Source organism: Podarcis raffonei, chromosome Z (assembly GCF_027172205.1).
Source record: "Podarcis raffonei isolate rPodRaf1 chromosome Z, rPodRaf1.pri, whole genome shotgun sequence".
NCBI lineage: Eukaryota > Metazoa > Chordata > Lepidosauria > Squamata > Lacertidae > Podarcis > Podarcis raffonei.
In genome coordinates this window covers 41,449,555-41,467,014 of record NC_070621.1, presented here as the reverse complement: position 1 = coordinate 41,467,014, position 17,460 = coordinate 41,449,555, and the positions used below count along the sequence as shown (strand labels likewise).

The window sequence follows — 17,460 nt, the reverse complement described above, 5'->3', positions numbered from 1 at the left end:
GGGGCCACTGTGAGGGAAATGGGGGTCCCCTAACAGCTCTCAGCACTCTTAACAAACTACACCATACATTTATCTGATGAAAGCTGGGATGTCCTAGCATACTGTCCAATATTTCTCTGATGGATATAGGGACATTCTAAGGAAAAGTGGGGACGCGGGTGGTGCTGTGGGTTAAACCACAGACCCTAGGACTTGCCGATCAGAAGGTCGGCAGTTCGAATCCCCGCAACAGGGTGAGCTCCCGTTGCTCAGTCCCTGCTCCTGCCAACCTAGCAGTTCAAAAGCAAGTCAAAGTGCAAGTAGATAAATAGGTACCGCTCCGGCGGGAAGGTAAACCGCTTTTCCGTGCGCTGCTCTGGTTCACCAGAAGCTGCTTAGTCATGCTGGCCACATGACCCGGAAGCTGTACGCCGGCTCCCTCGGCCAATAAAGCAAGATGAGTGCCGCAACCCCAGAGTCAGTCACGACTGGACCTAATGGTCAGGGGTCCCTTTACCTTTAAGGAAAAGTGGGATGTCCCAGGATCAAGTCAGAAACCAGGACTGTCCCTGGAAAATTGGAAAATTTGGAGAACTTGGACGGTCTTCTGCATTTCTCAATTTTCTTTCAGGAAAGCCATGACACTTTATAGGGGTATGATCCTACTTTAAAACTGAAGTGCAGATGGAGTCTCAGCCTGTGTTGGATTAACTCCTGCTATCCTTGAGAACTTTCTCAGGTCTCCTAGGCATCCTGCTATTGGCCATACCTGGCTAGAAGTCAGTTTTCCCCAGAACATGCCCCAGAGAGATACTTTCAGAAGTCTTTCGGAGGAAAATCCACGTTTTCCAGCTGCCCGTGTGTCATAATTCAAATTCATTATTTATATAATCAGCAGACTTGGAGCATTTGATAACAATTAACTTACCTGGATGATTATGGATTTTTCTGATTACAAAAAGAAAGGTCAAACAGATTGGAAGTCTGGGTAAATAAGGAATTCATGAGAGGGTTGATTTTTTTTTAAAAAAACGAGCATTTGGTCTAATTTAATAGCGCCATATTTTTCTGCTAACAATCTTGCATTATTTAGCTCATATTTTCAACACTGCCCATGGCAGTTTCTATTTAAAGTGCTCTGTGGAACAAGGACCTAAAAACGCACAACTCCCCTCATTAGTTACAATTAAGGGTGGGCAAGGTTGAGAAAACTGACTGTCTGATTAGCAAAACACTGTGTACACGGCCAGGGGGGTGACAAGAGGGGATTAATAGGGCACACACTTCAGAAATAGGAAGTGTCCAGTATAGGTGCTATTACCCATGATCAGCAAGCAAAGTAACCAAATGGGAATGCGCTTGGGCATTCCCATGAGTACAATTCTCAAGGGCATTCCATTCTGGCTCAAGACAGAGGATTGCTGGGATGAGTTTTGACAAGCAAAAGTATGAATAAATATAGGGCAGCTGGGGGTGGAGGAAAGGATGCATCAGTATAACCAACGTAGCCCATCAATTGGTCGGATATTGGGAAGGACGATGGACCAATGGCCTGACAGTGCAAGGCAACTTCCTACAAGCCAATTGGAATCCACCAGACCCTCTAAAGTCCTAACATCCAGGTCGCCTGGATATTTTTTTTTAAGCAGGAAAGGGCAATAGCTCAGTGGTACAGAACTTGCTTTGCAGGGAGAAGTTCCAGGTCCAATTCTGGGCATCTCTAGGAAGGGCTGGGAAAAACCTGTCTGAGGTTCTGTCTCAAACTCTGAAATTAAAAATGCAGTTGGTGGGGTCTGGCTAATGGTGACTGCTTAACACATTAGTAACTCTAGCTTTGATGTTTCTTGAGGCTCCAGTGTTGCCTTCCTAAGCCTACTGGGACCCTCCCCTGGGTCATCTAGTTCTAACTTCCTGAGCTCCTCCTATCTTTCTTCCTGATCTGACCAATCCTTCCAGGACACCACCACATGGTTTATGGCAAGTGCTACAGTAGTGAACTTCCTACATCAGTGGGGTTTGCACTAGAAGATCACTGAGGTCCCTCCCAACTCTAGGATTCTACTGTATGCTTCTAAACCTTGTCTTATTATTGTTCTCTCACTACTTTTCTATAAATAAATAAGATGATGCCTCTCAAAAGGCATGGTTTTCTCCCCCTGCTCCAATTACTTTTAGTTTTGGAACCAATGGATTTCCTTGAAAGTACGTGTTGGGTGGCTGCTGTTATCCTTATTATTACAACCTCTCTCCTCATTTTGCTTAAATAAAAGGTTATTTTATTTGTTCTCTTGGGGAAAGGAATCATTGCTTTATATTTGTTTTCATTAGACTCTCATAGCTTTTGCTGGGTGTTATTTGCAGTGGTCTGGGGTCAAGGAAAGAAATGGATTTGCACTCACAGAACAAAAAAAAAGGGAAGAAGATGTTCTTGCATGGCTAATGTGTTCACTTATGTGGGTGGCTGACAAAAAAAAAAAGGACCCCAATCTCCTTTATTATAAGGTGAAGGTGGGAAGAAATGACCTCAGTAAGAACAGACACTATACTTTGGAAGGTTGTTCCAAAGTGGAGGTAGGGAACTTCAGCTCAAATAAATGAAGACCTAAACACAGTAGAGAACACCCAATTCTGCTTGAAAGAATGAGGTTCATGACTATCAGATTTTGAAGGCGCGCGACTATCCTAGTCTCTGCTAAGAAATCAGACAAGGTACTTGAAGGTTGATCTTATAAAGGAGCTTTTGGTTATTCCAACGTGTCATTCTGCCAACTATCCTGATTTCCATTGTGTTGCCTTCCAAAGGCTGACACTTGTCTGCACAAAAAGGATGTGCATTAGCTGAAAATGTGTGTGCAATTCTGAAAGTTTTGGTTTGTGGGTGGAAGGATCAAACACAATCCATTTTCATTTTTTAGTTTATCACCTTCAAAAAATTGCAATTAGAACTTCAGAATAAATTTACTTGCCCAGCCCATGGGGTCATCTAACCCAGCATTGTGGTAATGCTGTGATAATGACCATGATTAATATTGAACAAAAAGTATATAACATGTTAGCATCTGGAAAATAATTTTCAGCTCGTTATTGCCTAAGCCCCTTGGTGGAGGCACTAATGCAGGAGCTCATAAACTATCAAAACCACAACTTTATATACCTCACTATCAGTTTATATGGTTTTGAAGGCTATTCATTACCACATTCACACCATACATTTAGAGCACTATCATACCACTTTAAAAAAGTCAAAAGAATTCTGGGAGCTGTAGTTTATTAAGGGTGCTAAAAATTGTTCAGAGGCCTTTGTTCCCCTCATAGAGTTGCCATTTTCAGAGTAGTTTCACAGACAATCTTTCTTCCCAGGGAACTCTGGTAACTGCAGCTCTGTTGTGGGAATGGGGGATCTCCTATCCACTCTCTGTACCCTTAGCAAACTACAGCACCCATAATTCTTTGGGAGAAGCCACATCTGTTCAAAGTGGTATGATAATGCTTTAAATGCATAGTGCAGATGCAGCCTAAGTCTCTGATCCACGACTAGTTCTGCTCAAGTGTTATATTATTCCTGTGTTCACAATACAGTGGTACCTCGGGTTACAGACGCTTTAGGTTACAGACGCTTCAGGTTACAGACTCCGCTAACCCAGAAATAGTACCTCGGGTTAAGAACTTTGCTTCAGGATGAGAACAGAAATCGTGCTCCGGCGGCACAGGAGCAGCAGGAGGCCCCATTAGCTAAAGGGGTGCTTCAGGTTAAGAACAGTTTCAGGTTAAGAACGCACCTCCAGAACGAATTACGTTCTTTACCAGAGGTACCACTGTGATAGCTGCCAACTTTCAGATTTGAAAATAAGGATCAGCAGCCTTGAAAATAAGGGATCAGCAGCCTCACCTGTCCTGGGGACAGTCTATGGGATATCTAACAATCCGGGATCATAGCTGTCAACTTTCAGATTTGAAAATAAGGGATCAGCAGCCTTGAAAATAAGGGATCAGCAGCCTCACCTGTCCCGGGGACAGTCTATGGGATATCTAACAATCCGGGATAGCAGCGGGAAGCAGCGGGAAATGGTGCTGGAATAAGGGAATTTCCCGCAAAAAAGGGGAAGGTTGACAGCTATGACCACTGTTTATCTTTGGTGACGGTCAGATTCCTCCTCCTTCGTTCAGTATTGCCTGAGTAGGAAGGAGGATGGGGACTGAACTCAAATTAGTTGGTGCTGCCTATTGCAGAAAATGCCACTACTGCAAATATACAAGTTCAGCATGAATTGTTGCTAAACTCCACTTATGCTTAGCCTCTCTGCCTTCCACTTCACCGGTTGCAATGGGTAGCCACCACAACTGCCATTGCTTATTATCTTTCTAATATGATTCTGCTCATTGAGCTACCACGTTTTAGTGCAATCACTAGTGTTCTTCTGTGCAACACCTCCAATTCCTCCCCCTGCACCAATAATCCAGATGATTCAGCATGTAAATTCCCCGTCTTATAAAACAGCAAAATAGCACATATATTTTTGATGCCTTTATTGCAACCCACCTTAATCCTTTGGCATTGCTCCCTCTTTCTCGACAGGGTTTCATGCACTCTTCACTTACCGCACCATATGGTTCTGTCACACTCTCTGCCTCCCATTGTTGGAATTCAAGTTTATCATGGATCGGGGGGGGGGGACTCAAATTGCCAACACAATCACTGGGGTGCATGCTCTAGAATCCTAAGGAAATCTCCCACTGACCAATCAGGTTAAATGTAATCAGAGAAATGTCACTACAGGCGAATATAAAAGTTTAGCATGAATGTTGGTTTTGACATCGGATCCCCCAGAGGCATTTCCATGGTTCAGTTATCAGGAATATAATTCTTACCAAGGCAACAGAAAGGACAGGGGAGGATTCCTTGTTGGTTTTCTATCTTTGATGAAATGGATTTTTATATAAAAATACACACGCGCACACTCACACACATACACCGCAGTGCCTAAGCTTTAATAAAATGCTAGATAAATTTGGGTCCTGATATTAGAATATTTGCCTCTGAATACCAGGTACAGGAGGGCTATAGCCTTCAAACCTTCTGTGTGGAATTCCTGGAGCTGATCGCTGTGGGAAGCAACACACTGGATGAAATGAACCCTTGGCTGATCCAGCAGGGCTCTCACATCCCCTTGATATTGTGAGGGCCTGAACAGGTTAATAGGCCCTCCCTCTAACAAACCCTCCAAAATTTCTTTGATGAAAATAGAGATGGCCCCATATGTTCCAACATTTCTCTGATGAAAATAGGGACATCCTAAGGAAAAGCAGGATATTCTGGGAACATATCAGAAACCGGCTTCTGTAAATCTGGGACTGTCTCTGGAAAATAGGGACACTTGGAGGGTCTGACACAAAAACATTATAAAACATTAAACATAAAAAAACTTCCATATACAGGGCTGCATTCAGATGGCTTGGGGGTAAGATAACTCCATGCCTTCCAATATTTCTCTGATGAAAATAGGGACAGCCTAAGAGGGATGTGGGTGGCGCTGTGGTCTAAACCACAGAGCCTAGGGCTTGCCGATCAGAAAGTCGGCGGTTCGAATTCCCACGACGGGTGAGCTCCCGTTGCTCGGTCCCCGCTCCTGCCAACCTAGCAGTTCAAAAGCATGTCAAAGTGCAAGTAGATAAATAGGAACCGCTCTGGCGGGAAGGTAAATGGCGTTTCCATATGCTGCGCTGGTTCGCCAGAAGCGGCTTAGTCATGCTGGCCACATGACCCGGAAGCTGTACGCCGGCTCCCTCGGCCAACAAAGCAAGATAAGCACCTCAGAGTCGTCCGTGACTGGACCTAATGGTCAGGGGTTCCTTTACCTTTACTTAAGGAACAGCAGGACATTCTGGGATCAAATCAGAAACCAGGACAGCTTCTGTAAATCCAGGACTGTCCTTGGAAAATAGGGACTCAGAGGATCTGCTCTAATACTGAACTTGGGCAAGATATGCTTGATAGCTTTGCAGTTAAAGTAGACCCACTCCACAAAAAAGGAGGCATCTGTATGTACATGGGAGCCTCAAAGTAAGTAATATGGGGGAGGAACCCTAACAAATCCCCTATAGGGAAGAACACCCAACTTTCTTGTTTTTTCCGATCTTAAGCTCAGTTCGCCACATTCATGCATCAGTTTGCATTTTTGAAAAGGCCTTGTGGAAATTTATCAGCATCTTAGTGTGCCCACTGTCCCCTAATACATGCATTTTTGTACACATTTTGTTTGAACAGGGAAGTGCACCACAAAACTTGAAGAAGTGTGCATTTCAATGGATCACTGCATTCTGGTTTGTGTATTGCATCAGAAAGCACATATGAAGTTAGTTCATATGAAGATATGAACTGAAATGAATTTCTTGCCAATATTTATGTATGCAACTATGGCGGCAAGGTTATTGATTGCCCAAAATTGGAAAAGCAGGAGCCTCCCAACTAAAACAGACTGGTTATCTAAAGTGATGGAATACTTCCATATTGCCGAACTAACAGGGAGGATAAGAGGAGATATGGTACAAAAAGTGAATAAGGAGTGGGCTATCTTTAAGGAATACAGTCATACCTCGGGTTTAAGTAGCTTCAGGATGAATATTTTCGGGTTGCGCTCTGTGGTAACCCGGAAGTAACAGAGCGTGTTATTTCTGGGTTTCACTGCTCACACATGCGCAGACGTTCAAAATGACATCACACGCATGCGCGGAAGCGGCAAAATGCGACCCGCGCAGTCGTGTCTTACGTTTACTTCAGGATGCGAACAGGGCTCCGGAACGGATCCCGTTCATATCCAGAGGTACCACTGTACATCAAAAATTATGTGGAAAAAGTAGAATTTCTGACAGATACTGAGTGAATCCAGAAAATGATTAGAGTGAAAGGAGAGTAAAGTTAAGATACAAGAAGAGATTAAAGAAATAATGAAATGCGTTTAAGCAAGTTGGAAAAATAAAGTAGCATAACAAGAACAGCTGGAAGTCAAGTCACTTGGTGGGTGTCCGTATGGGGTAGGTGTGTAGGTATGTTGATATGTATAGTATAGGTAGGTATTATATAGAGTAATGTAGGTATGTTTTGTGTTATGAAAATTAGGTAGTGTGTTGTGTACGTGTATTGTGTAAATGTATATGTATGTGTTTTATATGTTAATAAAAAAAAGAAAACAGAAATGAATTTCTTGCCAACCCCTAATTATGGCTGGTGACTGAGGCTGGCATTTCCTGCCCCCACCCCCAAAACACACTTAAAAACAAAACAAAAACACCTGATAGTGCTCCTGGGAAATATTCTGTGTCATGTCATGTCACAAGAGTCACACTCATTCAGGCATTTAGAGTACAAAGGTAGCAAATGGGCTGCCAGCTGGAACTCAACTACTGCTTTAAGCCTGTCTTTGTTGTTTAAAGGGAATAAAAAAATGTTAAGGAGGACACTCTACCACATCAGCTCATGCTGAGAGGGGGGCAGAAAGAGCACTGCTCTATTGTTTCCAGACCCCGTGCATCTACCTGCTCACACTTTTAAAGTTTTGAACAATTTAATGACCTCTTTATCCAAGTATGCACACCTGAACTTTGGTTGTTGCAAATCTTAAATCCTTCCCTCATCCTCCACAATAAATTGCCATACCTTCTGTTGCACCAAATGTAGCATTACCAGCCTAAAATCAACTGGTGAAAGATCCACAGTAATAAAACTGGTTGACAACTCATAAAACTCAATACCTTTGTATTGTTTGGGGTTGCCATTGAGGGGGAAACGGAGCTCTTCTACCTGCAAGCATGGCAGAAATCCAGCTAGTCAAATCCAGCTAGTTCACTCCAGTGAAAGAGGGTGCAAATTTGCGTATGACGCAACATATATGCACATTTTTTTTGCAGCCCTCAGCAACATTTGAGGCTATTGCACTGCCCAAAGCTATATAATTAAGTTGCTGTGGAAATCATGTGAATTCATCAGCTGATTGATATGTGTGTAACTGGTTTAATTTCCAAAATTAATAAGAGCCAACTGGCAGCACTGCAGGGCTGTAGCACAGCAGTTGGGCAAGGAAGAGGTCTGTGAGAGCCCCTGCTATCCCCACATACTAAACAGGCACCCAGACATCCTGGCCACACTATTGTGTTCCTATTAAATATGGCCCAGGGATAGGAAACCTGTGGTCCTCCAGACATTGCTGAACTACAGTGCCCATCATCCCTGTCCATTGTCCACGTTGCCAGGGATTCACAGGGGTTGGGGTCCCAACAACATCCAGAGGGCCTCTGGATCTCCATCCCAATTAAAGTCATGATTTCCAAACTCATCTATAAATTGGCATACAAAAATTCTGTGCAGATTGGTGCTCTCTTTTGGCCTCTCCCCCCTCCCAGCAACGGAGGGAGGGTCCCTGACTTCTAATGTCTTACCTAGCATAAAAATTGGCAGCCATATTTGCAAATGTGTCAGGAAGCAATCACCATGCACAGCAGCCTTTGCTGCAAATGCAAACCAGGTGTGAGAATCACAAGGCATGGCAAAAGAATCAGTGGTGGTAGTGGTTGTTTTTCCCACAGTCTGCACCCAATGGCAATGAAGTGTGATGTTATTACAAACTGCAAGGAGTACTATCTAGCAACTCCCTCTGGGGCTGAGGTTAGCAGCAAATCAGCTTTGTTCTTAGCTGAAGCTGTGGTTTTCCTTCCTTTCAGGAGAGCAAATTTTACATCTTTGTTTTTGTCCCCTAAGCAGATTCACTCAGGACTCTGGATGGTGATCAACGCCGACCAGCATAAACTGAACTTTTATATCTGCTAATAAAAATAGCAGAATCCGTATTTTAGGCGAAGGTGCAATCTTTATTTCTTTTTTTAAAAAAATCACAACCTAATGTGGAGAACTGAATTTAACATTATAAAAATGAGAAACTGAAAGAAACAGAAATTAGCAGATTCTTTCATCCCTAGTGAATTCCGAAGTCCTACAGTTGAGTTGTGTGGTAATACAACAGCCTGTGGTTTGCTAATGCTGAATTTGCAAATCATGTGGCTTCATCAGCTGATCAATATGTGTAAAATTGGTTTAATATGCAAAATTTATATAAAGAATTTTACAAAATTATTTATTATTAATAATACTAAAAGTGCCTGGAAATCTCCGGGCTACTATGAAGTTGCCAGAACATGCATCCACAGACAATTTGTGCTGATGAGTTTTAGCCATCACGGATTTTGGATTTATGTTTTATTTCAACCAATTATGGTGGCAGATAGTTTATTTCCTGGTGCTTTTGCCTGAAATGTTTCAATCCAGAGCGGAATATTTGCAGCTGATTTGTTAAGTTCTTGAAAAATGAGGCCTTGTAATGGAAACGCTGACAGTCTTAAACTACGGTAGCATCAGCAGGCAGAGGAAGATTAATGGCATACCGACACGCTGCAGAATGCATTACTTTCTATACTCTGCTCAGAAATGTCAAGGTACCCAAGCTGTGTCTCTTAACTGTGGTTCGTGTTGGGCGACACAACATCACGCGGATGGTTGGGAGACATGAATTGGAAGCCAGGGTGAATTATGTTCAGATCACAATCGTCACGCTTCCTTCTAGCATCATGACAGAAACAGGGTCATTAGGACTTCAGCTATGGTGGCTGGAACCTGGGCTAGTGAGGACCTTTAGGTTGTGTTAGTAGAGTGGTTGTGTGTCCTGTGTTAGTCCTCTATTTGAATGTCTGATGAGTTAAAGATAAAGACGCATAATGAGGGATTTCAGGGGCCATCAGCACACGCTCTGAACCTAGTCAAACCATTGGCTTGTCTGGCTCACTGCAGTCTATCCCAGGGATGGGGAGTCTCAGCCCCAAGAGCCAAATGTGGTCCTCCAGGGCTGTCTGTCTGATCCTCAGGACTCTTCTCAGGCCATGCCTCTCACTGGCCCTACTCCACCCTCTTCTTGGGTGATTTCGCCTGGCTGAAACCTGTCTTTAAACTGTGCTTTTTGTTTGCCTGGATGGGAAGATGTGTGGCTGAAGAAGGAACGGCCAGAGTCCACCTCGCTCCCAGACTCTCCCTCTTTTCTTTCTCTCTGTCTCTCTATTGGATGGAGAAGTGTCTGGCATCTGGTGACTGGAATGTAGCCTAATTTATAAAGGCAAGAATTTCATACCTCGCTCCACATACTTTTGCCTGTGGCCTTGCCCACTATTAACACATAATCTCTGAAAATTTGCTCATGAGGATATGCAGTCATTGTGCTGAAAAAGCCCCCCACCTCCCTAGTCCATAAGGACTGACAGCATCTCTCCAGGTTTCAGACAGGACAGGCATCTTTTCTAACCTTACAAGCAGGTGGCCAGAGATAAGAGTCTGAGACCTTTTGCATGCAAAACATGATGTCATGGACTGGTTGGGCACAGAGGAATGGTGGGAGGAACCATCTGGGGAACCGTCATGGGAAGAAGGCTCTGAGCCTAGGGATTGGTGGTTGGACAAAAATGAGTGATCAGGGGAGAAGGGGAAAAACTGGGAAGAGGAGGTGTTAGAACCTGAAGATGTTATAGGGCTTAGTTAGCTGTGGGAGTCTGTAGCAGAGAGAAGCCCAGAATCAAGGCAGAAGCTGAAGCAGGAAAGTGGGATGAAGGAGGCCAAGAGGCAGAGATGAAGAGTTCCAGCTAGTGAAGAGTCTGCAGCCCCCTGCTGCAACAGGCTCCCCTCCTCCCCTGTCTCCCAGAACCAGAAGAGGCATGAAAAAGGTGGAGGAGAGGTTGGCTTCACGTAGGCTTAGGCCCTTATTGCGTGGGAAAAACCCTGGAGACGAGGAGACCTAGACAGCTGTGAGGAGTCAGGGACTTCCATTCTCGGCAACTGCTTTTCATGGAGTAAGTCCACTGGGAATGAGCTGCTCTGCTCAATAAGCCTGACACTCCACCAAGTCTGTGGAGATTGTAATTTTGCTAATAAAGAGTTAATGCCAACTTTGAAATGTGTGATTACTGACAGGCACTGACATCTGCTGTAATACTGGGCTACAACCCTTCTTTGTAACTATAGCTCCATTTGCTCCAAATATTCTAGCTGTAGGGGGTTAATTTCGCCAGCATTTGGACCTGGGTACCTAGCAATATAGCCCTCTCTGCTGTGAAGAAAGCCAGCAGACAAGAGCAGTCTATTAAGAACAATGTAAACATCTGCTTACTCAGAAGAGAAGTATGTTGTGTGCATATATCTACATATCTATATCTGTCTGGAATTACGAGATCAGTGGCATGGGCATCCAGGGGCTAATACATTATTAACCCCCCAACACACACACATTTAATGAAATGAAAATGAATTACTGTTAACTGAATCCTCCACTATTTCAAGCCACCTGCAATTTGATAAACAAAGAAAATAAGAGCACATTGCCAAATTCTGGAAAGGGGACAAAAAAAGAGATAGATAAATGCATTGAAGCAAGAAATGTGGTCTTATGTATAATTACAAGAAATAATGCCAAGAAATGGAGTACTCAGACATTTCTTTTTTAAAAAAAAATGGGAAAGGGGAAAGAATAAAAAAATCCTCCCTGTATAAAAAGTCCTGGCTTGAACAAAATTATTATTAATGATCAATTATATAATTGTACGTAATGATGATGATGATGATAATGATGTTATCCATACAGATCCTGAATAATGGAAGTTTTCAGGCAAGGTCACTGTTGTGCTCAGACAGTTTGTATAGGTGGCAGGAACTCCAGTATAATCAGAAAAAGTCCTAGTGGGAAACACAGATTCCTCAGAGCTCAAGGCCTCAGATGCTGGGAGGCAACTGTAGCCCTCTAGATTTCATTACACGGCTCTCTTACTCATGTTACATACAGCCATGTGGCTTGCAAGTGTCCATTCACCTGCAAAAGGCAAGTGTCCAAAAACTGCCCCAACCTGAGAAGACATACAAGTCATCAGCTTTGTAGCTGATGCCATCCAAAAGTTTTGAGCTACAGCTCCCATGAGCCTTAGACAACTTGGCCAATGGTTGGGGATGGCAGGAGTTGTAGTTCAAAACATCTGGTGGGCACTAGGGTGGGGAAAGTTGCCCTATTGGCTTTTAATGTCACCTGATTCTGGTTCGGTGGGAACCTGAAGTACCACTCACCAGCCATCCTTTAGCAGCAATGCTGCAGGGCTGTGAAATAAAGCCAGTTACATAAAGTCTCCCACTTGCAGCAAGCTGTCATTTTGGCGCAGGAAGCAGTGAGGTACCTAAGCTCCACCAACTTAATGGGAGGGAACTATTTTACAATCACTGAAATACTCAATTATGCATCAAATCCACTGCTTATAGCACTTCAAGTTTAACATTTTAATACAATAGCCAATCCTATTAAATGCTATCCCATCAGGGGGCCATGGGAGACGCAGTAATGGACACAGGTCAGGCAATGGCATATCAGAGTCATGACCCAGACTGTTCCATTTGTTTGCTTGTCAGTCTCTCTGCCCTTGGAGCAGAGGCAGTTTGGGCTGGAAGCACGTTCAGACCTCTTTGCATTTTAAAGTTCTCCTGGGTGAACTTAAAGGCAAACTCATTCATTTTAAAAGAAGATCGCATGACCTCCTTGGTCCCCAATGTAAATGTGTGTTTAGGAGAGGTACTCCTCTGCTTGTTAAATGGCCCCTATTCAGCAAAGCTCTGAAATACATCATTTTGAGTGTGAGATCAAACCCATCGACTTGAAGTCACAAAGCAATGTTGGACTGATTTGAGACCGGCAGTGGCAGTGCATGCACAAAAGGTAAGGATAGCTGACTCGGTTTCTCTTTCTCTTGATTTCTCATTTTTCCAAACTTAAGCTCAGTTCTCAACATTTCCACATCAGTTTGCCATTTTTAAAAAGCCTTACATAAAAAACTAATCAGCACTTTGGTGCTAATTTCTTCAAATATACACATTTTTATATGCAAAACAGACAGATTTTTACCAAGCACTATACCCCAGCGGGTGGCGCTGTGGGTTAAACCACAGAGCCTAGGACTTGCTGATCAGAAGGTCAGCGGTTCGAATCTCCACGATGGGGTGAGCTCCCATTGCTCGGTCCCAGCTCCTGCCAACCTAGCAGTTCAAAAGCATGCCAATGCAAGTAGATAAATAGGTATCATTCTGGCGGGAAGGTAAACAGCATTTCCGGTTTGCCAGAAGTGGCTTAGTCATGCTGGCCACATGACCTGGAAGCTGTACGCCGGCTCCCTCGGCCAATAAAGCGAGATGAGTGCTGCAACCCCGGAGTCGGCCACGACTGGACCTAATGGTCAGGGGTCCCTTTACCTTTACCTTTATACCCCAGTTTAGCATGTTAATATATGCAGTTTTATGTACTCTATTTGCCCTTGCATATGCATTTTTGATACACATTACTTGGCAGGAGTACTGTATTGCAAATTTCAGAATACTGCAAATTTCAAAGGATGGTTGTCTGGCTATTCACACCTTGTTTCAGAAAGTGTGGATTAAGTAGGTTTCCTGTTAAATGCAAACTGAATTCAATTTCCCCCCATCCATAAGTGCTGGTCACCATTGCCTTGAAGCAACTTGAAAGGATGGGGGAGGAGCTGTTTTTTTTTGTTTTTGTTTTTACAACAGACTGTGTATGTGCAAAAGCCTGCCTGATTATGTGCTTCCAAAACTTCATTTTTCACCCAAACAAGAATGAGGAAAAGAAAGCTGTTCTTCATGCACAGAACATAAGGCAGGCCCATGGAGCATAGCTGGTGCATGTGTGCAGTAGGACAAATCTTCAGTGGTGGTACCTAGCAACACACTGCACACATATCCTTACAGGCCACAACATTTTGTAGACCAGACACACTATGAAAAAACAACAACCTGCAGTGTGCATACAGGAAGAGAAAGCCCTCTTGGAGTCAGAAAACAAACTTTAATCTAACAGCAAATGTTCGTAGTGTTGTGACAGTCACAGAGAATATCCAGAGATATGCAGAAGTATGTCTCTTCTGAAATTCCCCACCCCACTCCCCCACCCACCTCAGAGCCATATACATGGTCCCCATGTATGAATGTCATAGCTTTCTCCCCTTTGTGACAGCTGACAAGTCTTTCCACCCTGGGGCTGCATGCCATTTGTTTGCTTTTCTTGTGAGGGTATTTTGGCTGGCACATCACCAATACATTACCATTGCATCAATGATGTATTTCAAAATGCATACACACACACACAAACCAAGTGTAGAATGACCTTTTTTTGTCGGGTGCTCAAGTAAGCTTTGTCAGAGGTGTGAGGGGACATCTCTGTGACCACTTGAGATTCACCTCCTGCCACAGAGATATTCCCCTCACCTCCTGGCTTTGCAGAAATACAGGGAAATGTCTACCAATGTCACCTGTCCCACTCCCACTAATATAATGGGTTTCCCAATTCTCTGTTTCCTCTGTAGTTGCCACAGAATGGTGCTATTTTAGCTACATAAGAAATGTTGGTTATGCCTGAAAAGCAGAAACGGAAAGGACTGTATGTCTAAATCAATGATGGGGAACCTGCAGGGCTCCAGAGGTTGATCAACTCCAGTTCCCATCATCACTAGCCATCACGGTCAATGGTCAGGGATGTTGGGAGCTGCAACATATTCCTTATCCCTGGTGCTAATCAATCTGCAAAGATGTTACTCTGAGAGCTAGTTTTGTTGAATCTGCTATTTTGTAAGGCTTGCTTTACTCAGTTGTGCTACCTAAAGTAGGTATCCAACAGAAGTGGGCGTAATTATTATGAATGGTATGAACAGTACCGGGTGTGTTTATTTGTAAATACACCATGTACAGCACTGGTTCAAACCTATCCCTCATGGTTCTCTCCCATTCCTCTGCTCTCTGCTATTTGTTTTGCATGCCTCCACCTCTTCCTTCCCAACCATTAAAATTTAGGTTGTAATTGTAAGATCCTTGCAGCAGAGACCCTTTATCCCCTTCTTCTTTTTGCTACATTGACAATGTTATCTTAAATATAAAATTAATCAGGATTCCCAAAGAAAGAAAGGAAAATGAGAAGCAATACAGATTAGCTGTTTCTATGATGCATACATAAGCAGTTTTATATGGGCAACAGAAACCCACTTCACATCAACTCAGAGCAGGACTTTTAGTATGACTGCCCCTGTTCTGTGGAATAGCACTATTGTTGAGATCCTGGCTATCTGCACTTTCCAGAAACAACTGAAGACATTTCTGTTCTTACACGCTTTCCCAGCTAGAAGAGTGGGTTTCTGCCATGCATGTCTACAATGCTTTGCTTTTTAAATATTTCTGCTGTTTTTATCTATTTCTATTGTACATCGTCTAGAGATGCTTCCATGGAAGGTGATTAATAAATGAATTATTATTATTATTATTATTATTATTATTATTATTATTATTAGGCTTGGGCTTGAAAGCTGGAGTTCGAAACATCTGGAACCAGACTGGTGAAGCTATTGCACCGTGTTTCAGAAAATGTGGTTCAAATTCCCCACAGCTCTGAATCTTAAATCAAAGCACCGTTTCAAAATGCATTAAACCTGCAATTATAGTTTAGCATGATACACACCTTAGCACGCAGGTGTAGAAACCACTGTCTTGAACCTCTGCTGCATGAAACCATATGGAGTCTTCGTCTTTGCTCATTCTGACTTCAGAGAAGATAATGGGTTCTTCCAAGTCTCCTTTGTTTTTGTACCACATAAGACGAAGGCCTGTGCTTTGAGCCATGCTGTAGTTGGTTCTGATGTAGCTGTAGAAAAGGGCGCATTTCACTCGAACGGGCTCACCTGCCAAAGCCATGTATTTCTTGAGATCCACTAACCAGTCGATGCAACCATCCACTGCAAACAAAAAGAATAAGTATATATACAATATGTGTGTGTGTGAGTGTGTGTGAGTTTGTGTGTGAGTGTGGGTGTAAGTGTGTGAAAGTTTCAAAGTCTCTAATAGGACAGAACCCATTGAAATTAATATATCTAAGCTAGATATATGCCCATTAATTTCAGTGGGTCTGCTCTGAGTAGGACTAACATTGGATCCAAACCATTGTTCCCTACCTGTTGGCAGTCCTACCAGTAAAACATGGAAAATGGAAACACAAAACCACTTAGGAAACTGATATAAATTAATCTCATCCCTAAAGAAATAACAATTGAAACAATGCTATTTACCACTCCATGATAAGACATGAGACTAATTAAAAAGTGATGGTTTACATTACCCATTTTGACATAAACACTCTAGGTAATTATTAGAGGGCATTGGTGGCTTCACATGTTCCCATTCCCTTTTCTATGTTTCTTTCCTTCCTGCTGCCAAGATGCACCATCCTTAATTAATAATTCTAGAGCTTTCACCTCAACCACTTGACCCAATTGACCAGTTTAGTGATTGCAATTTTCTTCCAATAGAAAAAAAACCCCTAGAATGGCATCTGTTCTCAAAACCACCTTTTCCATTTTCCTTTCCTCTTTCTAGTGAGCTATGTTTTGTGTAAAATACTGATTAGTGGTGGAGACAAAATCCACACCATGTTTAATTTTGACTTGAAGGCAACCCTGCAAGGCATTTATTAGAAACCAATTAAGATACGTACTTGAGTGTACAAGGACTTGAGAGATTCCGCAGAAAACATTTATAATTTTGGCAGAAAAGAGGAAGAGGCTAACTTTTTGTGTTTTATGCAATACCTTAGTCATTTAGCTAGTTTTCGTTCCCACCCCAAGGCCTCTTCTTGTGCTTTCATGGTGACATGGGTACCACTGCAATGTGGCTATTTCCCAGGCCCACCCAAGAAATTCCAGGCAATGTGGGAGGAACTCCTTGGGGCAGGGCTACAGCTCAGTGAAAGTGAAAGTGCATTTCATACCCTCCAGCTGCCCCCAAAACATCAGGATCGTCACAAAAAACCATTAAGCCATCAAAGCTTCTCACTTTTTCAACACAGAGTCCCAAATTCCCAAAGGGCTTTCCCTTCAGTACAGTGTTTCAATGCGTTACTGGAAGCTCAGATCCATGTGTCTCTCTAACACATTTCTTAGATCTATGCCTCCCTCCCTCCACTCAATATGGTGCCACTTCCTGTTTTTATGAAAACAAGATCTGGGTCACCTGTGTTTCCCAAACTTAGATCTCCAGCTGTTTCTGGACTATGGTTCCCATCACCCGACCACTGGTCCTGGGAGTTATAGTCCAAAAACAGCTGGAGATCCAAGACTGGAAAACACCAAGATAGATCAATACTCTGTGTAGGGCAGATTCCTGTGTTACAACTGTATACTGTAGTTTGCATGGAGCTTAACCCTGCTCCCTCAGTCAGTTGGTCTCCCATATAGAAAGGGGTGAAGGGAGTGAGGTCATTCCCATCAGCTCCAACCAGCACTACCAGTGGCCAGGTATTATGGGAATTTTAGTTCAAAACATTTGGAGGGCAGCTCATTGGCTTACCCTGGAATAGCTTTTGATGA

General features: G+C 43.1%; 1 protein-coding gene across 2 annotated transcripts in view; it reads right to left on the bottom strand.

Annotated features, from left to right (window-relative positions):
• IL1RAPL2 (interleukin 1 receptor accessory protein like 2) overlaps window positions 1-17,460 on the bottom strand; it is a 497,457-nt gene that overhangs the window by 209,156 nt on the left and 270,841 nt on the right. For both annotated transcript variants that reach the window (XM_053373742.1, XM_053373740.1), the window contains exon 3: window positions 15,561-15,834. In XM_053373742.1, coding sequence (XP_053229717.1) covers window positions 15,561-15,834 — 274 coding nt within the window. The remainder of the gene's footprint in view (window positions 1-15,560; window positions 15,835-17,460) is intronic.